The 26825-nt window shown below is 48.4% G+C and overlaps 1 protein-coding gene across 3 annotated transcripts in view; it reads right to left on the reverse strand.

The window, feature by feature from the left end:
* ADORA2A (adenosine A2a receptor) overlaps window positions 1-26825 on the reverse strand; it is a 44329-nt gene that overhangs the window by 8733 nt on the left and 8771 nt on the right. For 2 of the 3 annotated variants that reach the window (XM_029057853.1, XM_029057852.1), the window contains exon 3: window positions 8114-9024. In XM_029057853.1, coding sequence (XP_028913686.1) covers window positions 8114-8463 — 350 coding nt within the window. In that variant the 5' untranslated portion in view covers window positions 8464-9024. The remainder of the gene's footprint in view (window positions 1-8113; window positions 9025-26825) is intronic. The other variant, XM_029057854.2, reaches the window with a different exon arrangement.

Genomic DNA, 26825 nt, shown 5'->3' on the forward strand with positions numbered 1-26825 from the left:
TCAGCCAGCCATGGAAGAGCTCCTTAGAGAAGCAGAACGGCCTAGTCGATAGAGCACCGGCCTGGGTTCTAAACTTGATTTCTCCACTGTCTGCCTTGTGACCTGTGGCAAGTTGCTTAACATCTCCGTGCCTCGGTTCCCTCATCTGCAAAATGGGGATTAAGACTGTGAGCCCTACTGTGGGACAGGGACTGTGTCCAACCCGATTATCTTCTATCTGCCCTAGCGCTTAGAACAGTGTCTGGCATACAGTAAGCTCTAAACAAATACCGCCATTATTTTTATTTTCATTGTTATCACTATTATTATGGCATGCTGATGCTGCTTTTATAAGCTCTTCCGTGGATTAAGAAACTTGCTGTGGAGAAAAAACCACACGAAGAATTCATTATTTCTACTCTTCCTGATGAGAGGGCAAGTGCAGAGAGGAGGGGCCCTGACCTGCTGAACCCTGTGAATAATCATATCTCCCTTCCTGAAAGGCTTCTTCCTCTAGGCACCCTCCTTCCTTCCCTTGCTACTCTCCTATTACAACGCAGCTTGCACACTCCACTCCACTCCACTCTAACAACAACCTCGCTAACATCACCAAGACCACCCTTTCCTCTCCATCCAAACTGCTACCTTGCTGGTAGAAGCTCTCATTATATCCCGACTGGATTATTGCATCAGCCTCCTCTCTGATCTCCCATCCTTCTGTCTCTTCCTGCTCCAGTCTATACTTCATTCCACTGCCTGGATCATCTTTCTACAGAAACGCCCTGGGCATGTCACTCCCCTCCTTGAAAACCTCCGGTGGTTGCCTATCAACCTTCGCACGAAACAAAAACTCCTTACTCTTGGCTTCAAAGCTTTCCATCACCTTGCCCCCTCCTACCTCACCTCCCTTCTTTCCTTCTACAGTCCACCCCGTACACTCCGCTCCTCTGCCGCTCACCTCCTCACCGTGCCTCATTCTCGCCTGTCCCGGCGTCGACCCCGGACCATGTCCTACCGCTGTCCTGGAACGCCCTCCCTCCTCACCTCCGCCAAACTAACTCTCTTCCCCTCTTCAAAGCCCTATTGAGAGCTCACCTCCTCCAGGAGGCCTTCCCAGACTGAGCTCTCCCTTTCCCTCTGCCCATCCTCCCCTCCCCATCCCCCTACTCCCTCTCTCTGCTCTACCCCCCTCCCCCCACAGCACTCGTGCATATTTGTATATACTATTTATTACTCTATTTTATTATTGATGTGTATATATCCAAGATTCTATTTATCTTGATTCATTCATTCAATCGCATTTATTGAGCGCTTACTATGTGCAGAGCACTGTACTAAGCAGTTGGAATGTACAATTCGGCAACAGATAGTGACAATCCCTGCCCAGTGACGGGCTCACAGTCTAAACAGGGGAGACAGACAACAAAACAAAACAGAACAGGACAAGTAGTCTGGCATAAATATCATCAAGAGAAATAGAATCATAGATATATGCACATCATTAACAAAATAGAGTAATAAATAATACATAAAATATGCACAGGTGCTGTGGGGAAGGGAAGAGGAGAAAGCAGAAGGCGGGAGAAGGGGGAATGGGGAAGGGAGGAAGAGCAGAGGGAAAAGGAGGGCTCAGTCTGGGAAGGCCTCCTGGAGGAGGTGAGCTCTCAGTAGGGCTTTGAAGAGAGTTAGTTTGGCGGAAGTGAGGAGGAGGGGCATTCCAGGTCAGCGGTAGGACGTGGGCCGGGGGTTTACGGCAGGACAGGCGCAAACGAGGGACCGTGAGGAGGTAAGCGGCAGAGGAGCCGAGTGTACGGAGTGGGCTGTAGAAGGAGAGAAGGGAGGTGAGGTAGGAGGGGGCAAGGGGATGGAGAGCTCTGAAGCCAAGAGTGAGGAGTTTTTGTTTCGTGCAAAGGTTGATAGGCAACCACTGGAGGTTTTCGAGGAGGGGAGTGACATGCCCAGAGCGTTTCTGTAGGAAGATGATCTGAGCAGTGGAACGAAGAATAGACTGCAGTGGGGAGAGACAGGAGGAAGGGAGATGTGAGAGGAGGCTGGCTCAATAATCCAGTCAGGATATTATAAGAGCCTGAACCAGCAAGGTAGCAGTTTGGTTGGAGAGGAAAGGGAGGATCTTGGCGATATTGTGAAGGTGAGACTGGCAGGTGTGGGTGACGGATTGGATGTGTGGGGTGAATGAGAGCGCAGAGTCAAGAACGACACCAAGGTTGCAGGCTTGATGGTATTGATACCTGATTACATGTTTTGTTTTGTGGTCTGTCTCCACCTTTTAGACTGTGAGCCTACTCTACTGTGGGCAGAGACGGTCTCTATCTGTTGCCCAATTGTACATTCCAAGCGCTTAGTACAGTGCTCTGCACACAGTAAGCGCTCAATAAACACTATTGAATGAATGAATGAACCTACTTGATGAACCTCCGTTTCGTATCTTGCTGCCAACCCCTTCCCCTTGACCTGCCTCTGTCCAGGACCTCCCTCTCCCTTCATATCTGACAAACCACTGCTCTCTCCATCTTCAAAGTCTCACTAAAATCCCATCTCCTCCAAGAGGCCTTCCCTGACCAAGCCCTCATTTCCCCTATTCACCCTCCCTTCTGCATCTGTACTCGGATCTGTTCACATTAAACACTTGATATTCACCCCACTCCAAGCCCACAGCACTTATAAACTTATACTTTGCCAGTTCCCCTATTGGTAGGGGAATCATTAACAAAAAAGAGTAATCAATAATATATACAAACATGCATATATTCTCCTACTGGTAATATATTTTAATGTCTGTCTCCCCACCTAGACTGTAAGCTCCTTGTGGGCAGCGAGTTTGTCTACCAACTCTATTGCATTATTCTCTCATGTGTTCTTAGTATTAGAGCCCGGCGCACAGTTAACGCTCAGTAAATACAATCGATTGATTTATTGATGGGGATCAGAGTGAGGCTTGGGAAGGCGATGAGTGGGGCGGTGTCTGTGGAGATGGGCAGGGAAATAACTGTGGTATTTGTTAAGTACTCACTATGTGCCAGGCACTGTTCTAAGCGCTGGGGTAGATACAAGACAATTGGGTTGGACAGTTCTTATCTCGCAGTAGGGCACACAGTCTTAATCCCCATTTTACCAGTGAGGGACTTGAGAAGTGAAGTGACACCCCAAGTCACAGGGCAGACAATGGCAAAGCTGGGATTAGAACCCAGGCCTGTGCTCTATTGATCAGGCCACGTTGCTTCTCTAAGGAGCTTTTCCATGTCGGGCTGACAGATGTTGTTGTATTATACCCTCCCAAGCACTTAGTACAGTGCTCTGCACACAATAAGCACTCAATAAATACTATTGATTGACTGAGTGATCCAAAGGCTGAGCCCAGAGATGCACTCCCCGCAGTGAGCTCTCTGGTAGAAAATTCCCCTGGATGGAGGTTGGGGGCCACTCCTGCCTTGGGATTGTTTGGGATACCCACAGCCCGGACCCAAAATGCTGGGACCTGGATAGCTCTTTGGGGCAGGGCTGAGGCTGGTTCATGGTAGCTCCCCTATGCTTCCTGGGGTAGAACTGGGGCTGGCTCAAGGTGGCTAGCCTGTTCTCCATGTGGCAGGGTTGTGGCTGGTTCATGGTAGCTCGCCTGTCCTTGTGGAAGGCTGAAGCTGGCTCATGGTGGCTCATCTGTGATACCTGTGTCAGGGCTGAGACTGCTTCATGCTTGCCTGTCCTCTTTGTGGCAGGGCTCAGGCCGGTTCACGGTGGCTCACCCCAGGACTTGTTTTCAGTGCCCTTGCCCCCCTTGGTTCGACTGAGGATGGTGGGATGGAAGCAGCTGCCGATGGGCGGCAGAAACCTGTGGTGGTCCTTCTAGGAGCATCTTTGAGGGAGCTTGTTTTGATGTCCCTGAGGGCTTGGCAAAGCATTGTTGAGGCTCTGCACTTCAGGCTTTCTAGGACGGAAACCCCCCAGTAACCTCACCCCCACCTGGCGCCGAGGAGTGACAAAATACTCAGCTCATACTGCTGGCTGCTCTCTCTTGCCTCTCCACCCCCAGTCCTGCCCCTACCAGTGGCCCCAGAGCCGGAGGGAGGAGGAGATCAGCTTTGGGCTGGGCCGGGCCACGGCGAGATCAAGCCTTCTCTCACTGCAGACTGTGTCACTTGGCGGGAAGGGAGAAATGAAAATAACCCCGAGATTCCCCAGGGATCGGAAAGATAGACAGTTTTATTGCACATCTTCGTAAATGATCTGGAAGAGGGAGTATTCGGTCAGATCTCTTACTCGGTGTATGACATCATGCTTTTCGCAGGTGCTCAAGTGCTTGGGAATTAACTGCTGGGAACCCTATAAAGCCGAGGGAGAGAGCCGAACAGAAAAGTGGCAGATAACTTCATTGTGAGCCAATGAAAGGGGACCTAGGGAAAAGCAATCCAAACTGAGGCTAGATGTTGATGGACTCATCATCACTGGTGACTGAGGCACCACTCAGAAAAGAGGTCAGTGGGGTCACTGTTGATGGAAGACTTGGGGCTCTTTGGGAAGAAATAATAGAGCTGGAAAAGGTATAGAGATGGGCAACCAAGATAGCAGGGTTGTGGGGGAGGGAAGGGATAGTCTGAAAGGATGAGGATTCTTCAGTCTGAAAAGATGCCAGCCCAGAGGCCTTAAAAGAATCACACGCAAGTTCTGCTGGATAGATACGGAATCACTGACCCAACAGTTCGCCAGCCCCAGGTGAAGGAGGCCATGGAAGACTGAGGGGGCCGCTCCAGATAAACCCATAGAAATTCTTCTTATAATGATAATAATGAAGGTATCTGTTAAGTGTTTACTATGTCCCAGGCACTGTGCTAAGTGCTGGGGTAGATACAAGGTAATCAGGTTGGACACAGTCCATATCCCATATAGTGTTCACAGTCTTCATCCCCATTTTACAGATGAGGTAACTAAGGCACAGAGAAGTAAAGTGACTTGCCTAAGGTCAGGCAGCAGACAAGTGGCAGAGCCAGGATTAGAACCCAGGTCCTGATTCTCAGGCCCATGTTCTATCCACTAGGCCATGCTGCTTCTTCTAACAATCAATCAAATAGTTGCATTTATTGAACACTTACTGTGTGCAGAGCACTGTACTAAGCACTTGGGAGAGTGCAATATAACAGTATAACAGATTTGGTAGACAATAGACATATTGCCTGCCCACAATAAACTTACAGTCAGTCAGAGGGGGAGCCAGGCATTAATATACAGAAATAAATTATGGATGTGGACATAAGTGCTGTGGGGCTTGGGGAGCAAATCAGGGTGATGCAGAAAGGAGAGGGAGAAGAGGAAATCAGGGCTTAGTCAGGGAAGGCCTCCCTCAGCCTTCCACCAGGCCCAGACCTGCCACAGGGCAGCCCCTCTGCTGTCCCCACTGGACCTGGCCCTGCCAGAGGGCAGCCCAGGTTCTCTCCCTGTGGGTCCCCGCCCTCAACTCCTCCAGAATCACGCTAAAGACGATAATCATCATTAAACGTTTTCTTTTTGCCCCACGCTGAGAAGCAGTGTGGCCTAGTAGAAAGAACACGAGCGTGGGAGTCGGAGGACTTGGGTTCTAATCCTGCCTTTGCCACTTGTCTGCTGTGTGACTTTGGGCAAGTCACTTTGCTTCTCGTGCCTCAGTTCCCTCATCTGCAAAATGGGGATTCAATACCTGTTCTTCCTCCTACTTAGACTATGAGCCCCATGTGAGCCCTAATGATTTTGTGTCCACCCCAGTGCTTAGAACAGTGCTTGGCATATGGTAAGCGCTTAACAAATGCCACACTTATTAGCATTACTATGCGCCGGGGTAGGAACAGAATAATCAGATCCGACCCAGTCCCTCAGCCACATAGGGCTCACAAACTAAGAGGGAAGGAGAAGAGATCTTCAATCCCCATTTTACAGATTGAGGCACAGAGAAGATATGAACAGTACTTGACATGTAGTAAGCTCTTAACAAATACCATTATTACACACCAGGCAAGCAGCAGGGCTAGGATTAGAACTCAGGCCTTCTGATTCCCAGACCCATGCTTTTTCCACTAAGCCTCTGTCACCCTCACTTCTTCCTCATTATCACTCCAGCCATCTTGCTGACAGTACCCTACTGTCTGCATCACCTGTGGCTTTATAAAATGCTCCGGTAGACCGGGTGAAAGAAAGAACAGCAGCTCAGGACAGAAGGAGGGAGGGAGAGAGAGAAAGAGAGACAGAGAGAGAGACAGACAGACAGAGAAAAGAAGTAGGAGAGAGGGAGTTAAAGGAGGGAGAGAGGGAGAAAGGGAGAGAAAGGAGGGGAGAGGGAGAGAAAGGAGGAGGAAGAAAGAGAGGGAGGGAGAGAAAGAAGAGACTGAGGGAAAGAAAGGAGGAGGGAGGGAGAGAGGGAGAAAGGGAGAGAAAGAGGGAGGAAGGGAGAGAAAGAGGGAGGGAGAAAGTAGGAGGGAGGGAGAGAAAGGAGGGGGGAGGGAGAAAGGGAGAGAAAGGAGGAGGGAGAAAGAGAGGAAGGTAGAGAAAGAAGAGACTGAGGGAGAGAAAGGAGGAGGGAGGGAGAGAGGGAGAAAGGGAGAGAAAGAGGGAGGGAGAAAGTAGGAGGGAGGGAGAGAAGGAGGGAGAGAAAGAGGGAGGGAGGAAGGGAGAGGAGGAAGGGAGGGAGAGAAAGGAGTGGGGGAGGGAGAGAAAGAGGAAGGGAGGGAGGAAAAGGGGGAGAGGAAGCAGGGGAATTAGTAAAGACGGAGGGAGGAAAGAAGGAGGAAGGGAGGGAGGGAGAATTCATGCAACTCTCTGGAATTCCCCCAACCAGCTCTCTCCTTAGTAAGTGTGGAGGGAACAATCTAGATTCCCTCACCTACCTCTCTGTCAGTGTATGCCTCCCCACCAGCCTCCAGCCCCCTCCACATCCCTCCCCAGCTGGGCTAATGCCTCTGCGCAGCCACTCCTTTGACTTGCTCAGAGGGCCAGCTGGGCCTCCGCGTCTCCGACCTCTCTCACCCTTTTCTTCACTCTGTAGGTGGTGAGCAGATGGAATCCGTTACCACAGGAAGTTGTGCAGGCTGAAAAACATCAGCAGGTTCAAGAAGAGTTCGGATAAGGTGGAGAAAGAGAGGCCCATAATGGCTTCTAATGGGGAGAGCGAGGGATGTAGCGGAGTCCCCTCTAGACTGTAAGCTCATTGCAGACAGGGGAATGTGTCTATCATTATATTTTACTCTCCCAAGCACTTGGTCCAGTGATCTGCACACAGGAAGCCCTCAATAAATACTATCAAATGAATGAACGAAGGGATGTTAGATGGCACACGGATGTTAGCTACCGGGCCGGTCCAACCCCGATTCTGAGCATGATGCAGTAGCGGCTGAACGTTTTAAAACTGGCTCACCCTGCAGTGGAGCAGACCACAGCCGCTCCGAGCATTCGAAAATCAATATGTGGTTTCTAGGGTCTTCGGTTATGCTTCACTCTCCAGGCGGTACGTATTCCTGCATGTAAAATTACCGTCCGGTTCCGTAGTTACTAAAGCCACTTCATTAAACAACCGATTGGGGCCGGTGTCCATCCACTCATGGACACCGATTTCATCCATTTACAGAGGAACTTGCACATGTTTCTGCTTGTGGCTCATGAAACGAGATGACTCAAAGCCTAGCAAGAACTTACATCTCTCAGGCTCTACAGTACAGAGCCGATAACTCAGACAATTGAACACGGTGAGGTTTGGCTACCTCAGACGGGCCGCCGTCCAATTTTCTTAAGTTATCGGAACTGAACTCCGCCAACGTTCAGATAACTGACTTGCCGCTGGAGTTCTTACATCTCATCCCCTTCCCCCACTTCCTTTCACACACATCTCCTGTGAAGATGAAGTCAGAATATTTCTTCTCAAGCCCTCAGTTATTTTATTTTTAAAAAAGCGGTACGGAATCTGTATTTTTCAAAAAATCCAACCCAAGGAGAGGTTCGTGGACCCTCTCAGCTGTCAGTGAAATGTGTTTTTTGTTTTTGTTTTTTAACTTCACCCAGAAATGTGGAACTTCCTCTGGAAAAACAGTGTCAGGCATTTTTGCTCCTGCTCCCCGCTGCCTCTCACCCTCCCTCCACCCCGGGCGTCAGTCAGCCTGACCTGAGCGGGATGCGGATGGCGATGTACCGATCGATGGCGATGGCCAGCAGGCTGAAGATGGAGCTCTGGGTCAGGACCAGGACGAAGCAGGCGATGAAGAGGCAGCCGTGGAAGAAGGCGCAGAAGCCGGTGCTGATGGTGATGGCGAAGGGGATGGCCAGGATCCCCACGGCGATGTCCGCTGCCGCCAGAGACACCACGAAGTAGTTGGTGACGTTCTGCAGGTTGCTGTTCAGGTAGACGGCCCAGCAGACCAGCACGTTGCCCAGGACGGCCAGCATCGCGATGACCAGCTCCACCACGATGTAGACCATAGTGGAGGGGAAATGACTGTCCTCGTGCGTGCCCATGGTGAGGTCGACCGAGTCAACGTGAGCCAGGGCCGGAGGGGCTCAGAGTCCATATCTGCAGCCCGGTGAACGGTGACGGGGGCACCTCGAAAACCACTCCAGGCCCGGAGGGGAGGGTGCAGTCTTCGGGGGACGGCGCCACAGCCGCCGCTTAGTTCTCCCCCACTTCAGGCGGGGCTGCCCGGGTCAGACTTCAGGGAAGTCCACGGGGTCCCAGGACATTCACGGCCCCTGAGATCCGGGGCCGGCATGGACGCTCTGCCCGTCCCCCAGCTCCGGTGCCGCACTGCCCCTCGCCCAGTGCAAACACAGTTGCTAACGTCAGAGGAGACCTTCGTCTCCGTCACCCGGAGGGGAAGCAACTGGAGTCACACAGCAGAGTGGCATCAAGAAGGTGACTGCAGCTCTTTTCCACTGACAATCTCGCCTCTCCAAACTCGGTCCTCCAAATGGTCACACAGGGGTCACGGGCAGCGACTCTTTAGGCTCCGGAAAACCTTCTCTTTTGCGGACGCAGAGCTCCTCCGCTTGGTGTTTCCTGAAAATCCAATAAGGAGAAGCCTGAAAATCCAATAAGGAGAAGACAGGTCAGCAAGAAGCCAGGCCACTGGGAGAAGGAACCAGTCGGGAAAGGCCTGGCTTCAGGGGAGTGATTACCCTCTCTCTGCAAATCGCAGACTCCAGAATCAAACCATGAGTCAAACCTGGGCCTTTCGATCTTTCTAAGATCATCAGGGGCTCCAGAGAGCTTCCTCTCTCAAGCCTGATACCCCCTACCTGTCAGTGTGCTGGGGAACTGGATGCCACCTCAGTCTAGTGAAGAAAGGGTCACATGCGATATAGCCAGCAGACGTCACCGGATGCCAACGTAGGGAGAGAGGAGTTTTTCCTGCCCTTCGGCCCCCCCCCAAAGTCAGACATCACTGAGGTCTCGGCCTGGCTCTTTCCCCAACACTGAGGAGCAGGGTGGTCAAGTGGAAAGAGCACGGGCCTGGGGGTCAGAGGATCCAAGTTCTAATTCCAACTCCACCACTTACCTGCTGTGTGACCTTGGGCAAGTCACTTAACTTCAGGGTGCCTCAGTTTCATCATCTGTGCAATGGGGATTCACTACCTGTTCTCTTTCATGCTTAGACTGAGAGCCCTACGTGGGACCAGGACTGTGTCCAACATGATTAACTCATATCTAACCCAGAGCTCGGTACACTGCTTAACACAGAGTGAGCAATTACCGTAATTGTCATAATTATAACAAAGTTTCTCCAGAGAAAACACCTTTGCTGGGTTCAACCCCTTCAGCCACCCAAAATGATCCCAGTTCCTTCACTGAAATGGCCTGAATGGTCCAGGTTTCATTTTCTTGCATACGCCAGGCAACTCTGTCACATCCACAGATCCGAGCACAGCCCTTCTCCATCACATAAGTGCGGAAAGGATCTCTGATAGAAAATGATCTCATCCATACATCAAAGTAAGATGGAGAAAGGACACTTGGGCCCTAAGAAAACTGGAGATCTGTCCTCCATCTTCTGTTCACTTCCTGCCCTACAACCTCCTCCCTCTGGACTGTAAGCTCGTAGCCGGTAGGGAATGCGCCTGTTTAGTGTTATACGTATTCTCCCGAATGCTTAGCATGGTGCTCTGCACACAGTAAGCACTCAATAAATACGATTGAATGATCGAAAGTTCACCTTCGGAGGATTCAACTCCACTCTTTTTCCTTCCCCCTGAACACTAACCTTACCTCTCCTTGGCTCTCCCAGGCCCTCCCAGGGACTGAGAATGCAGAGTGGGTAAAAGTTTTTTTGTGGGCAGGGAACGTGCCTATCAACTCTGTTCTATTGTAGTCTCCCAAGCACTTAGTACAGTTCTCTTCACACAGTAAGCGCTCAGTAAATACAATGGATTCATTGGCCTCTACGATTTAGTTACAGATGGTGCTGGCCTCGGTCAACTTGTCCTCTTTTACGTCCAAATGTCCTGCTCCTTGGCTTCTGACCACAGCCAAAGTCGTAGGTGCTCAGGGAAATTTTGATTGTCTTTTCCTTTAGTGCTGCTTTTCTTGCCCAAGAGCCACCTGGTTCTCAGTCCACACCTATATGTCTCATCCACCCTGCAACCGGGTCAATCCAGGGTCAGAATGCCTCAGGACTCGAGTTAATATGTCAAGGGAATTCTCGGAATTGGCTTCGCCTGGTCATTACTCACTCCTTTCCCCTTTTTTCCTTTGTTGCTTTTCGGGCCTCTGGAGGCTTTTGAGGACACACATTCAGAACAGGCTGTTACCCCACCCTGGCTATTGTTTACTTTATGTCACAGATCTACTTCCTCCCACCTTCCCATCTCCCCAAGGAAAACAGGGTCCAATCAGGCCTAGTTCATTTCCGTTGGATATGGGGAGGCGTCTGAGGCCTGAGCAGCAGTGAGTGCCCAATAGCCCCAGGTGAACGTTATTAGCTAAAGATGGAATGTCAAGCCTGGGCTATGTACTATACTAGGCCGATCTTTATAACATGGCAAAGGGCACTGAGGAGATGCTAATTCCCACCCTCTCTGGGGCAGCCTTTACAAATATAAAGAATTTACCAGCTCACATAATAAAATGAATGAACCAGCATTTTACTTATCCAGCCTGGGCTGTTATTTGCCACAAGTGAATGGCTATTTGCAAACCTGCCCAAGGGTTTTAATGCATTTATTCTGATCCCATCAGGGTGGCTTGTATGAAGTTCCTAAATGTCATCACCATCCCCTGAATGTCCCCACGGGCAGTCGGGGTCTGGTATGGCCAGGATGACTCTCCTGGCCCAGCCTCCTCTCTCTTCCTCTAGAATCTCCGGAGAATAAGTGCTCAATAAATACGATTGAATGAATGAATGAATATTTCTTTCCTAGTTCATCCCGACTGAAGCACTCTAACACCCCCTCCTCCTAGGCTGGAGTTGGCAAAAGGATCAATCAGTGATTGATTGAGAAGCAACGTGGCTTAGTGGATAGAATAGAGCAGGGGCCTGAGAGTCAGAAGGCCCTGGGTTCTAGTCCCAGCTCGGCCACTTGTCTGCTGTATGACCTTGGGCAAGTCATTTAACTTCTCTGTGCCTAAGTTGCCTCTCTCTAAACTGGAGACTAAAACTAAAAGCTCCATGTGGTACATGGACTGTGCTCAATCAACCTGATTAGCTTGTATCTACCCCAGGGCTTAGTACTGTCCTTGGCACATAGTAAGTACTTAACAAATACCATAAAAAGTGCTTGATAAACACCACCAACATATCTTTCTCCCCCCAATGCAAACATTTCCATGCTAAGAGTCTTAGCTGAGAGCCTGGGGAAAACCACCTTTTTTTTTTTGCATCTGGTGGCTGTTGGATGGATGATACCAGGATCTTGGAGCTGATGCACCGGCCAAGATTGATGAGACCTATGAAATCGATAGCCTACTTTTCTCTTCCGATAGGGCTTGATGGGTTTTCAGCCCACTAGCATGTCGATTAATCCTCAGGGAACCAATTCTATAAGTTACTTGTACTTACAGAAGCTTTAACCTGGTTTGCAGATCCAAACCACTTATAGATCTGCTTTCGGCTGAGAAGGCTCAAGAGAATTTGTTTCTTAGTCTTCATTACACTGGATTCATTCTCTCTTCCTTAGCGCCCTGGGCCATGTCCCTGCTTTTCTTGTTATTAAATCAACCTTTACTTTATTTAAGCATCCCCGCTCCTCATCAGTCACTTGAGAATCCACCATGTTCGCTCAGAGCAGACCCAAGCCCGACACAGACCCTGGTCCCAGAGCTTTGTGACGATTAGGGCCTTGTTTCTCCCGCTCCCTTCTGCATCACCCTGACTTGCTCCTTTAATTCATATCCCCCCCAGCCCCCCAGCCCTTGTGAACAAATCTGTAATTTATTTATTATATTAATCCCTGTCTCCCCCCACTAGACTGTAAGCTCGTTTTGGGTCTGGGAATATGTCTGTTTATTGTTATATTGCAGTCTCCCAAGTGCTTAGCACAGTTTTCTGCTCACAGTAAGAGCTCAATAAATACGATTGACTGGCTGACTGACTGCTTCATCTCGGGTGGATGCCCAGTTCCTGTCTGAGGTCCGAGACCAGTGTTTTGCTTCAGGTGGGTTTGCACAGGGAGCTCTTGGGGCAACTGCTGCTCCTCAGGACAGGATGTCAGATATCCCTGGGAATTTGGGCTCCTTCCCCTACAGCAACCTTCCTGGGAGAGGCCAAAAACTTTGAGGGGTGATGAAAAAGCCGTCAGTGGAATGAATAGACCTCATTGGCTTCCTCAATATTGACCATTCCTGCCCATGTCCTGGAGAAGAGGGAGCACTCAGCTTAGAGAACCCAAGTACCTGCTCTTCCTTCTCGATCGCCAAACACACTCCAGAGCTCCGTCTCAGTCATCATTTTCTATGAAAATGGAAAACAAGTGAAATAGAAAGGAGAGAAGTATCGCCCAGTGGGAAGAGCATGGGTTTGGGAGTCAGAAGAACTGGCTTCTAATCCCAGCTCCAGCACTTGTCTGCTGCATGATCTTGAACAAGTCACTTCTCTGTGCTTTAGTTACCTGATCTGTAAAATGGAGATTAAGACTGTGAGTCCCTTGTGGGACATGAACTGGGTTCAACGTGATTATCTATTCCATAGCCTAGAACTGTGCCTGGTACATAGTAAGTCCTTCACAAATAAATACCTTTAAAGAGAGAGAGAGAGAGAGAGAGAGAGAGAGAGAGAGAGAGAGAGAAGGCAAGGATACATTACCATGAGGAGGTCTACTGTATTAATGACTCCAAATTCTGGGCATTTGTGGGAATGACTATTTGTATGGCGGCATCTACGAACCCCTCATCTAGAGTTTCCCCACCTTTAGGACTATAAAATACCTTTCTGGCTGGTCTTTTTGTACCATTGAACATTGCTCTCACTCTCTCACCCTTGAGCCTTTGTCTTCACTGCCCAGATCAATCAATGGTATTTACTGAGCACTTACTATGTGCAGAGCACTGTTCTCGGCACTTAGGAGAGTACATTGCCAAAGATGTGGTAGACACATTCCCTGTCCACAAAGAGCTTAGAGTCTAGATGGGGAAACAGACTTTAATATAAATAAATAAGTAATGGATATACACATGTGAGGTGGGGTTGAGGGTGTGAGTCATTATCAAACACGTAAAGGGTACAGATCCAAGTGCTTAGGGAATGTCTCTTAGAGGAGATGTGATTTTAATAAGGCTTTGAAGTGGGGGGAGAGTGGTGGTCTGGTGTATATGGAAGGGAAGCGAGTTTCAGGCCAGAGGGAGGAAGTGGAAAAGGGGTCAGCAGTGAGATAGAAGAGATAGGGGCGCAGTGAGCAAGCTGGCATTAGAGGAGTAAAATGTGGGGGCTGGATCAGTGCCTGGAACAAAGGCTAACAAGGCTCCAGGCTGATAAGCTCAAAACAAACAATTGGAAATACTTCTTTACTCATCAAGTGATAAACATTAGGAATGCCAATTACTCAATGGTATTTTTTGAGTGCTTACCCTGAATGTGAAGAGCACTGAATAAAGCGCTTTGGAGAGTAAGATATGATTGAGTTGATCAACACAATCCCTGCCCACAGGTAGCTTACAGTCTAGTGGGGGTGACAGATGCTAAAATAATTACAGATCTGGGAAGCAACACTGTTTAAGGATATGTAGGTAAGGGCTACAGAGGATTGGGAAGCCAGTAGCCAAGTACCGATGTCGCTTGGAAGTGCTGGAGTGGCAATGGAAGGGGAAATAGAATGGGGAGGAGAGAAGTTAATATGGAAAGCCTCTTGGGGGAGTTTTGATTTTAATACAACTTTGGAGATAGGGAAAGCAGTGATCTGCCAGACTTGAAAGGGGAGGGAGTTCCGGGCAGGAGGGAGGATGTGAGCGAAGGGTTCATGGTGAGAGAGACTAGAACACAGTACAGTGTGTAGGTTGGCTTGGGAGGAGCAAAGGATGCGAACTGGGTGGTCATGGGAGAAAAACAAAGATAGTGGAGACAGAGTTGACCATGTCCTTCAAAGCTAATGGACAGTTGTTTCAGGTGGATACAGAGATTGCCACCAGAGAGAAAGCTTAGGGACAAATAGCTGGCTAACCAGGGTCGCGAAGAATAAGGTGGCCCACTTGGCTATGGCGCTATGGTAGGTAAGGGGCACCCTGCTCTGACCGCCCACAAAAAATCCCTGCTTGTACCTTCACGATATGTTGTGCCCCTGCCCCCCGACTCACTTGTTGCACCCACTATCCTAGTGGGATCACAATGCTCTGGACATGTCACTCCCTCCTCCAAAATCTCCAGTGGTTGCCTATCAACCTTCACATGAAGCAAAAACTCCTCACCATTTGGCTTCAAAACTCCTCGGCCCCTCCTACCTCACCTCCCTTCTCTCTTTCAGCCCAGTCCACACACACTCCGCTCCTCTGCCGCTAACCTTCTCATTGTGCCTCGTTCTCTCCTGTCCCACCGCCGACCCTTGTCCCACGTCCTACCTCTGGCCTGGAATGTCCTTCCTCCTCACGTCTGCCAAACTAGCTCTCTTCCCCTCTTCAAAGCCCTTCAGAGAGATCACATCCTCCAAGAGGCCTTCCCAGACTGAGACCCTCCCCTTTTCCTCTGCTCCTCCTCTCCTCCCCATCGCCCCAACTCCCTCCCTCTCCTCTACTCCCTTCCCCTCCCCACAGTACTTGTGTATATTTGTACATAGTTATTACTCTATTTGTTTTATTAATAATGTGTACATATATCTATAATTCTATTTATCTATTTTGATGGTATTGATGCCTGTCTACTTGTTTTGTTTTGTTGTCTTTCTCCTCCTTCTAGACTGTGAGCCCGTTGTTGGGTAAGGATTGTCTCTATCTGTTGCCAAACTGTACTTTCCAAGTGCTTAAAACAGTGCTCTGCACACAGTAAGAGCTCAGTAAATATGACTGACTGACTGACTGACTGACTGACTGACTGACTGACTGACTGAATGAACCAGCGGAGATGAGGGAGTGTACGTGGTGCTGGGCAAACCCCTAGCACTATTAATTATTTCCTCCACGCAGGATCTTGGTCCTGAGACACCAGTTCAGAGGCTAGCTCGCTGTTCCCGGTGAGAGGCCCTGTTATCACTCAGCAGGGGAATTTGATCACTTTGGCAAGTGAACCCAAATTGCTTGTTTCCATCCCAGTGCTCAGCACAGTGCCTGGCATATAGTAAGTGCTTAACAAATACCATAATAATAAATGACCAATGGGAGCCCTGTTGGACTTACCTCAACTGGGATTCATTCATTCATTCAGTTGTATTTATTGAGCACTTACTGTGTGCAGAGCACTGTTCAAGTGCTTGAGAGAGTACAATATAATAATAATAATGTTGGTATTTGTTGAGCGCTTACTATGTGCAGAGCACTGTTCTAAGCGCTGGGGTAGATACAGGGTATTCAGGTTGTCCCACGTGAGGCTCACAGTCTTAATCCCCATTTTACAGACGAGGTAACTGAGGCACAGAGAAGTGAAGTGACTTGCCCACAGTCACACAGCTGACAAGTGGCAGAGCCGGGATTCGAAACCATGACCTAAGACTCCCAAGCCCATGCTCTTTCCACTGAGCCACGCTGCTTCTCTAAAATAACAGTATAACAGTATAACAATATAACAATAAGCAGACGCATTCTCTTCCTACAATGGGCTTACAGTCTAGAGCAGGAGAGTTTAACTAAGGCTGTGCAGGTTGCCTGGCTCTGCTCAGCGGAGCCCATCCCCCTGCTAAGTCTCCCTGAAAGCTTTCTGGGAGGGCAAGGTTGATGGAGTATGGGACTGCAGCCCTTCCGGAGAGGAGAACTCGAGCTGATTGGATTCGCTTATTAGCTCCATTTTAAAACATTAATCTTTGAGTTATCTGCTGCTACACATAAAAGGAAATTAAATATTAACACCGGAATACTTCCCAAGCGACTCCACGTTGTTGATGGAGAATGTAAAGGGAACCGGGGGGGTGGGGGGGAGGAAGACGTGAGGCGACTGCGGGCACTCTCCTGCCAGGGCGTAAAATGGACGCAAACCCATCCGATTCCCACCTTTCATGCAAAAAACACGCACTACACACCCTCCTGCCTACCTGTTCGCTCTGGGCACTCACTGTCTCAGCGGGATCCCAAGTGGCAGGGACCAGAAAGCTACGCAAACCACTAGTCCTAGAATCAACTCCTCCTCCCAGGTTCTCAGTCCTAAAGTCTCAAGACCAAGGGAGGCCCAGAGTCCTAGACCAGAAACTCCAACTCCAACAAGGAAACAATATTACTACTACTACTACTACTAATAATAACAGTAATCATCATCATCATCACTGGGGCATTTGTTAAGCCCTTACTATGTGCCAGGCACTGGGGTAGATACATGATAATCAGGTCTCATAAGGGGCTCACAGTTTAAGTACGAAGAAAACTGGTACTGAATCACCATTTTGCAGATGAGGGAACTGAGCCACAGAATTAAGTGATTTGATCCAGCTCACACATTAGGTAATTGGTGGAGCTGGGATTAGAACACAAGTCTTCTGACCCCCCAGGCTCGTGTTCCTCCCACTAGGCCACACTGCTACTCGGGACAACGTTCAAACATTTGGGTTTCGTAAATGGAGAACTGCTGTGCTAGGTGGTCCCCCGGCTCAGGAAGATCGCATCCCCCATCTTCTCCGGCAGACCCGCACCCCTCCTTACCCAGTCGCCGGGTACCCCTCCGGGGCAGAAGGAACGCCCCCCATGAGAAGCACACCATACACAACCTCTTCCTAACAAGTGGGGCTCGTGGGTCAATTGATTGGGAGAGGAAGAATTCTAGTTTCCTGTCCCTGGTTTCAGCCTTGAGTGATCTACTCTGTCTTTGGGGTTTGGAGACCAGGGGATATTTATTCACACCAAAAACATCCACATATAATTATTAGGTAGACTGGTTGGATCATGTGTTTGTGTGTGTGTGTGTGTGTAAGAGAGAAAGAAGGTTAGAGAAAGAAGAGGGGATAGAGGAGTGGGGAGAAGGAGCGGGAAGAGAAAGAGAGAGAGAGAGAGAGAGCCTCTCTTCGGTACACTGGTTGCATGCAAACTGGGATGCGATGTAAAGTTTTTTGTCACCCTGTCTTTGAGATGCCTGCTCTACTTCTGAGAGGCAGAGCTATGACCTTGGCCCACCTCCTTAAGCCAAGGTTTTTCAAACATTTCTGGGACCCCTTGAGTGTTTGCAAAGGAACACTGAAGGGGTAGGAGGTCAGGAAGATTGAAGCCATAGAATTCTAAGTGGTAAAGACAGCTTGTCTCCTCAGCACAACCTCCTCTCTCCTGCTCAACTCTTCGACTTTTCCTCCGCAGGACGATCTCTCCTGAGGAGCATTTAACTGTCACTTCCTCCGTACTACATTTCGATGGCACCTGTACTGTATCTGTAGTCCTGTTTTGCTTGGGTCTGTTCCAGCTCTTAGGAGGAGTTTTCCTCTGGACAGCCAGGCCACTCTGGGACTTTCACTATAATGGGAGAAGCAGTGTGGCCTCGTGGAAAGAGCAAAGGCCAGGGAGTCAGTGTACTGTGTGAACTTGGGAAAGTCCCTTAACTTCCTTGGGCCTCAGTTACCTCATCTGTAAAATGAAGATTAAGACTGAGCCCTACGGGGGACATGGACTGTGCCCAACCTGATTACCTTGTATCTATCCCACACTTTAGTACAGTGCCTGACACACAGTAAGTGCTTTACAAATACCATTTTTAAAAAAAGGCACCCCGTCTTCCCGGGGTGCGTTACAGAGTCTTGAGAAGTCAGGGTCTTGTTACTCTACATTGGATCCCGTGTCCAGTAGAGAGAGGACACAGAATCCTGAAGATGGATTTCTGAACTACTGATATTACACAGGGATTAGTGCACTGTTAAAGTGAGGGCAGGTTACTCCTTGAAGCACTAGCTAAGGGGAGGGGAGAGACATGAGGTAATGACCGGTTGGGAATTCAGAACCAAAAGTAACACGGACAGCAAACCCAACTGTCTTTCTAACTGGGTCTTCCCCACAGAAAACATTTACCAGTGGTTTTAAAAGCCTCCCTGGGAATTTGCAAAATCCAGAGCAGAACTGTTTTTTTGACAAATGTGGGGACAGACATTTTGTCTGATTGCATCTATCCAGCTTTGTATTGTATAATACTTGGCACATAATAATATTACTATTATTAAAACACAGGTGTACAAATGGTTTGGTCAGACCCAAAGGTCAGAATGCCTCCCCAACTTCTTCAAGATCAGAGACCTGGAAGGGATTTTCAAGAGGTCATTTAGCTCAGGTGAATCAGGAAGGTTGGTTGACTACCCTGTCTTTAAGGATCTCTCTCTCTCTATGGGTAGAGAGAGATTCCACCATTTCCTATGGTGGTCCTTTTCTGGGTTCCAACATCCTGCCAGTGAGGAAACTCGGTCTTGTCTAGCCTTCAGTGGATCTGGAGGACAGCTGGTCAGTATCCTCCCTTCAAACTCTTGCAGTCTGAAAACAGTTACTCTTTAACCATCCCTTCTTCAAACTAAATAACCCTAGTAATAATAATAATAATAATAATACTTGTGGTATTTGTTAAGCCCTTACTAGATATCAAGTGGGCGGTCTGGGGGTGAGGGGTGGGGGTGGAATGGGAGAGGGGGAGAAATACAAGCAAATCTGGTTGGACACAGTCCCTGTCCCACATCAAGCTTACAGTCTTAATCCCCATTTTACAGATGAGGTAACTGAGGCACAGAGAAGTGAAGTGACTTGCCCAAGGTCACCCAGCAGATAAGTGGTGGAACCAGGATTAGAACCCATGACCTTCTGACTCCCAGGCCCGTGCTCTATCCATTAGGAATTTAATGATTCCTCAAATGCCTATTTTCCAAGGCTTCAATTCCAGCGATCTGGGCTGCTGCAAAAGCAGGCCAGTCATCCACTGTTTGACTAAACCCGCTTTAAATGTCATCATCAGGTTATTCTGGATTTAGAAAATGCACTCAGAGGCTAAAGGGTGTATGTCCTGTGCAGGCGGGAGGGGTGTAGGAAAAAGACATTCCTTTCCTTTCCCATCAATCCTCACCTCTGTTGGGTCGAAGCAAAGGAATATGGGAAATGACCCCTTGGTCCCTTCTTGACTATGCTGATGATATTTAGCACACTAATGGAAAATAAGGGGATTCTCCAGCACATAGAACATGGTGGGCCTTCCTGCTTCAAGTTTTGTGCAAATGGATAGAAGCAGCATCACTGGTTTGGGATGGTCTGGTTTTAAAAGCACTCAATCACCTTGCCCCCTCCTGTCTTACCTCACTGCTTTCCTACTACAACACAGGCTGCACACCTCACTCCAACCTACTCGCTGTACGTCGATCTCATGTATCTCGCCGCCGACCTCTCGCCCACATCCTACCTCTAGCTTGGAACACCGTCCCTTTTCATACCCGACAGATGTTCACTCTCCCCTTCTCCGAAACCTTATTAAAAGCACATCTCCTGCAAGAGGCCTTTCCTGACTAAGGCCTCATTTCCTCCTCTCCCACTCCCTTTCTGCGTCACCCTTGCCCTTAGAGTTGCGCCCTTTATTCCCCTCTTCCCCAGCCCCACAGAACTTGCGTACATATCCATAATTTATTTATATTAGTCTCTGCCTCCCGCTCTGGACTGTAAGCTCACTGTTGGCAGGGAATGTGTCTATCAACTCTGCTATATCGTACTCTCCCAAGTGCTCACTGCAGTGCTCTGTACACAGTGAGCACTCAATAAATGTAGTTGGTTGATTGATTTAAATTAACTCCTGGTCTACAGCAAAGCGAAATGAACTAGAGGGTGATCTACAAGCACACACTGATGCCAATGATTTAGTTTAAAATTATTAGTTTAAAATGAGACCTACCAAAAAGATGAACTTCATGGGTGTTGGCCACATGAACAGGATAGATTATTTTGAATTTTTTTTTAAACACAAGAAATCCCAGATCTGAAGTGTGATGTGGACCCAGCCTTAGCCCCTTCTGAAGAAGAAACTCCCGTACTCCCTGTGTTCCTTTAGATTTGGAAAGCTGTAGTATAGGAAACAGACATCAGGGAACCCAGCCAAACTAGATATGGATGAAGAGGACAAGAAAACACAATTTCCTCTTCCTGGAAAGTTATCAAGATGCTCGTACCCTCCTTGTCCCCTTACACAAAGAATGGCTTCCTCAACTTCCTCAGAGAAGCAGCTTGGCCTAATGGATAGAGCACAAGCCTGGGAGTCAGACGGACCTGGGTTCCATTCCCGTTTCTGCCACTTGTCTGCTGGGTGACTTAGGGCAAGTTACTTAACTTCTCTGTGCCTCAGTTACCTCATCTGTAAAATGGGGATTAAGACTGTGAGCCCCATGTAGGACATGGACTGTCTCCAAGCTAATTAACTTGTATCTACATATCTACTTGGCACATAATAAGTGCTTTACAAATACCATAAAAAAACGTAACAAAACAACAAATAAAAAAACTCGGCGTCTATTTGGAGGCCAAGACTCAAGATAAAGAAATTTCAGAACTCAGCACGTCTCCCCAATTCTCTCCTCCACCTAACTTTCCCCATCACAGTTGACACCACCACCAGCCTCCCCATCTCTCAAGAACTTTGGTATGATCTTTGACTCCTCTCTTTCAACCTTCATGTTCAGTCAATGGCCAAATCCTGTCCCTTCCTTCTACATTACATTTCCAAAATCTTCCGCTTCCTCTCTGTCCACAGGGCCATCTTGCTAATCCAGGCACTTGTCATATCCCAGCTTGACTACATTTTTTTAATGGTATTTATTAAGCACTTACAATGTGCCAGGCACTGTTCTTGTCCCTTATGGAGCTCACAATCTTTATCCCCATTTTACAGAGGAGGTAACTGGGACACAGAGGACTGAAATGACTTGACCGAGGTCACAGAGCAGGCAAGGGGTGGAGCAGGGAATAGAACCCAGGTCCTTCTGACTCCCAGGGCCCATGCTCAATCCACTAGTCCAAGCTGTTCTTGACTACTTGCAGTGGGCTCTTCATTGACCTCCCTGAGTCAATCCAGTCAATCAGTGGTATTTATTGAGAGCTTTAGCACTCTATGTCTCCAATGTCTCTCCTCTCAGTCTATGCTTCACTCTGCTGCCCAGTATGTTTTTCAGAAACCTCACTCCTCACAACGCTACCCACTTTCCAAAACCTCCAGAGATCACCCATTCCTTTCTGAATCAAGCAGAAACCCCTGATGACCAGCTCTATGACCCTGAATCGGCTCTCTTCTTTCTCTATATCCACTCTCTTCTCCCATTACACCCTAGTTCACGTTTCTTTCCTCTCATTCCTTTCTCATTCTCATTCCTTTCTTTCCAACCTACACACTGCACCTCATTGTCATCTTTCCCACTGCCAGCCTCCTCATCACATCCTCTCTCCTGCCTGGAACCACCTCCCCCTTCACATCCAGGACTCTCCCCATCTTCAAAGCCTGTCTTAAATCACATCTCCTCCAGGAGACCTGCCCCAGTTCATTTCCCATCTCTCCACCCTGCATCTCCTAGACTGTGAGCCCGTTGTTGGGTATGGATTGCCTCTATCTGTTTCTGAATTGTACTTTACAAGCGCTTAAGTCCAGTGCTCTGCACACAGTAAGTGCTCAATAAATACGATTGAATGAATGAATGAATCCCCCAGCTATCACTTCAGCACCTTCAATTCACCTAAATCCTTGGGTTCTCACACTGCTCTCTGTAGTCCTTATGACTCCTCTATTAACTCCTAACTGTAATTTATTTTAGAAGCCGCCTCTCCTGACAGGGTGTAAGCTCTCTCTGAGGGCAGGGATCATATCTACTGATTCTATTCTTCTCTCCCAAGCTCTCAGCCCAGTGCTCGTCACCCAGTAGGTGTTCAATAAATAGTAGTGATTGAAATGGGATAGCCCCAGGTCTCAACTAGCAAAAGCAAGGAGGCAGACTGATCGGCTGACAAGAGTAACTAATTTGTCTATCTCATGAGGTTGGTGGCAAAAATCAAATGAATGCCTTGTGGGTATTTTATAAATGAATAAAACCAATCCGGTGACTCGAATGCAGGCCCAAGGGCATGATGATTGCACCTTTTAAGAAGCAGAAAGTTTTTCATCAAAATCATCACTCTGAAGCCGAGGAGGAGACAGACTCCATCCCGGAAGGGAAAATGTGGCAATAAGCAGCTCGGCTGAGTCTTCAACCCTCACCCTCACCATGAATCCAAACCGTGTAGAAGTCTGAAGGCCAGACAGGATGATGCACGGCCCTAGAGCAGATTAAACACACAAAATCAATGCGAACACTCCAATAAATTCTCCATAACTGCAGAATGGCTCACAGAAATCAGCAGAGGAGCAAGCCGTGGGGGCTTGATGGAGGAGCCGGAGAGATATGGGGAGAGAGATGGAAACTCAATTCTCCCTGGGTGTCTGTTCCAAGAGGCTCCCATTGGATGGGTGATTATAGCCAGAGAGAGAAATGTGTTAAATCAACTCCTCCTGAAAAGGAGAAGGGTGGCAGATCCTTGCTCTCTTTCTCGAGCTGTTCCACTAACTAGCCAAACCCTCGAAATTGCCAGCATTTCATGTCAGGGAATACATGAAGTAGTTTAGCTTTCTGACTTCTGGGATAGTAGGAGTGGTATACTAGCTCCCTGTGAGCCAGGATGTAGGCAGAGAGTTCTGGGTGAGCAGTGTTCTCGGAGAGAGTGTTTTGATAATAATAATAATTGTGGCATTTGCTAAGTATTTACTACGTTCCAGGCACTGAACTAAGTGCTGGGGTGGGTGCAAGCAAATCAGGTTGGACACAGGCCCTGTCTCATGTGGGGCTCAAAGTCTCAATCCCCCTTTTACAGCTGAGGTAACTGAGGCACAGAGAAGTGAAGTGACTTGCCCAAAGTCACACAACAGACAAGTGGTGGAGCCGGAATTAGAACCGTGACCTTCTGACTCCCAAGCCCATTCATTCATTCATTCAATAGTATTTATTGAGTGCTTACTATGTGCAGAGCACTGTACTAAGCTCTTAGAATGTACAATTCGGCAACAGATAGAGACAATCCCTGCCCAATGATGGGCTCAGAGTCTAATCGGGGGAGACAGACAGCAAAGCAAAACAGAGCAAAACAAAAACAAGACAACATTATCGCGATAAATAGAATCAAGGGGATGTACACCTTATTAACAAAATAAATAGGGTAATAAATAATATATACAAATGAGGACAGTGCTGAGGGGAGGGGAAGGGGGGAGAGGGAGGAGCAGAGGGTGGGGTGGGGAGGGGGAGCAGAGCAGAAGGGAGCTCAGCTGAGGGGAGGTGAAGGGGGAGGAGCAGAGGGTGGAGGGGGAGCAAAGGGAGATCGGGGGGGGGGGGGCTCAGTTCTTGGAAGCCCTCTTGGAGGAGTTGAGCTCTCAGTAGGGTTTCCCATGCTCTACTCAGTATGCCACCTTCTGCCAAATTTACCCCCAGTCCTCCCCACGAGCTGAGGCAAATAAGGGTTGAGTGCCCTCTAAACCAGACGTAGTAAAGGCTCCCCCACTCTATCCCATTTACCCCCAAGACTGTAAGCTCATTGTGGGCAGGGAATGTGACTATTTATTGTTGTATCGTACTTAGTGCACACAAGCACCTAGTACAATGCTCTTTAAGTGCTCAATAAATATGACTGACCAACTTGTGAGTGGGCTACTTTGTCGGCAGCCTTTCTAGAAGCCCTAGAGACTGTCTCCCACAGTTCCTTTCCTGCATTAACAAACCCGGCCACGTGGAAGGGGGACCGGCCAGCTCAGTTCCAACAGGGATGAAGCTTTGGTCCCGGCAGCGGAAGAAGGATTATCCAGGGCTAGGCTGATCCTTGGGGTGAGGAAAGCCAACATCCACACTGACAGAAGAGGTCATGGGTTCTAATCCCGCCTTCCATCCCTTGTCAGCTGTGTGACTTTGGACAAGTCATTTCACTTCTCTGGGCCCGTTTACCTCATCTGTAAAATGGGATTAAGACTGTGAGCCCCACATGAGACAACCTGATTACCTAATATCTGCCCTAGTGCTTTAGAACAATGCTTGGCACATAGTAACCGCTTAACAAATACCATCAATTATGTCCAAGATCAGCAACATAGTCCATGAGCCCCAATAACGCTCACTAAGTGTCCAAGGGACCGCGGTGCATTCTAAGAGGAAGCCATTCAAGGCTGGAATTGTGGTGACTCACTGGCCTCGGTGACTCTGTACCCTCTGAACCTGTGCCAGTCCATTTCAAACCCCTTGAGGGTTCTGGAGCTAAGACCGGCAGGGCTTGGAGTTGCTAGATTGGAGGCTCCTTGTGGACAGGGATTGTGCCTACCAACTCTATTTTACTGTCTTCTCCCATGTGCTTTGTACGGTATTCTTCATATAGTAAATTCCTTAGTAAATATCATTGATTGCTAGAGTGAGATATTAGGTCCCCTTCTCTTCCATGCAGTCCACCATACTCTTTCCACTAGTCCATGTTTCTTCCCTAGTTACTTCCAAATCTAGGACTCCAGCAAATTCAAGTATTTCCCTTGCCACTCCTGCAATTCTAGTGTCCCTGAGATGTAGGGAAGACCAAGGATTTGCATCCCATTTTACAGAGGGTGGGAAGGGGGAAAGAGAGAGAAAGAGTGAGAGAGAGAAATATATATTTAGACTGTGAGCCCATTATTGGGTAGGGATTGTCTCTATCTGTTGCCAGATTGTATATTCTAAGCACTTAGTACAGTGCTTTGCACACAGTAAGTGCTCAGTAAATACGATTGAATGAATAGAGAACAAGAGAAAGAGAGAGAGAGAACACACTGAAAGAATCAGAACCAACCTGGAGTCCCCTGGTCTTTCAATTCTGAGGCTTATCTTGTGTGGAGTGAGGGAGGGGACCCTTTAAGCACTTGATATTCACCCCACCCCCAGCCCCACTGAATTTATGCACATCTCCTTAATTTATTTTAATGTCTGTCTCTCCCTCTAAACTGTAGGCTCTTTGTGGGAGGGAATGGCCTACCCTATACATAGTAAGTGCTCATTAAGTACCTCTGATTGATTGGTTGATTGATGCAGTCCCTGTGCTAAACTTTGCTGGGGGGGAGCTCCTGAAATATCCCTCTGGGAGCACCTCCCCACCTCCCAAAACCTCCAATGGTTGCCCAGCCATTTGCACCTCAGAGAGATACTCCTCACCATCAGCTTTAAGACACTCAATCAACTTCCTTCCTCCTACCTGTCTTCATTCCTCTCCAGTTACAACCCGGCCCATACACTTCACTCCTCTAACACCAACCTACTTGTATTGCTTCAGTCTCATCTCCCTCGCCTTTGACCCCTTGCTCAGACCATCCCTCCTGCCTGGAATACCCTCCCTCTTCATATCTGATGATCATTCTCCCCATCTTCAAAGTCTTATTCAAATCGCATCTCCTCCAGGAAGCCTTCCCTGAATAACCTCTCATCTCCCCACTCTATTCTCCATTCCTTTAGTGTCACCTGTGAACTTGGGTCTGAACCATTTGAGTACTTTGATCCTTACCCCACTCCTACCCACACAGGTCTTAAGTACATATCCTTATTGCTTTCCTTGCTGCTTTCCCTAGCTGTAATCTTTTTTAATATTTATCTCCTACACTAAATCATAAACTCTCTGAGGGTCAGGGATCTTGTCTGCCAACTCTATTTTACCCTCCTAAGGGCTTAGTAAAGTGCTCTGCATGCAGATTGACTGATTAATAATAGTAATGATAGCATTTAGGTGCCAGGCACCGGGGTAGAAAGAAGAGAATATCAGATTAGACACAGTCCCTGTCCCCTAAGGGACCCATAGCATAAGAAGGAGAAAGAGCAGGTGTTTTATTCCCTTATACAGATGAAGGAACTGAGACACAGAGAAGTCAAGTGACTTGCCAGAAGTCATTCAGCAGGCAAGTGAAAGAGTCTAGACTAGACTAGAACATAGGCCTCTTGGCTCCCAGTCCCGGAGTTTTTCCACTAGGACACATTGCCTCCTCCTTCTTGAGCCCCCAGGCTCAAACTAAGAGCCCAGGGGGTTGGGGAGAAGCACATCCCTTTCTTTCTCCACCTTTGGAAGGAGTCAGAGAAAGAGGAATGTTCTGCTTTGGACTTTCTCACTTAAATAAGGAGCTTCCTCCGATCATAATCATCCTGACCCATGGTGCTATCAGAAAGAGAGACAGTGTGTGTGTCTACAAGAGTGCTGCCCTCCTCCCTTCCTTAACTTCTATTTTTAACCACTCAATCTCCAATGGCTCCTTCCGCTC

This window comes from Ornithorhynchus anatinus, chromosome 2, assembly GCF_004115215.2.
Source record: "Ornithorhynchus anatinus isolate Pmale09 chromosome 2, mOrnAna1.pri.v4, whole genome shotgun sequence".
NCBI lineage: Eukaryota > Metazoa > Chordata > Mammalia > Monotremata > Ornithorhynchidae > Ornithorhynchus > Ornithorhynchus anatinus.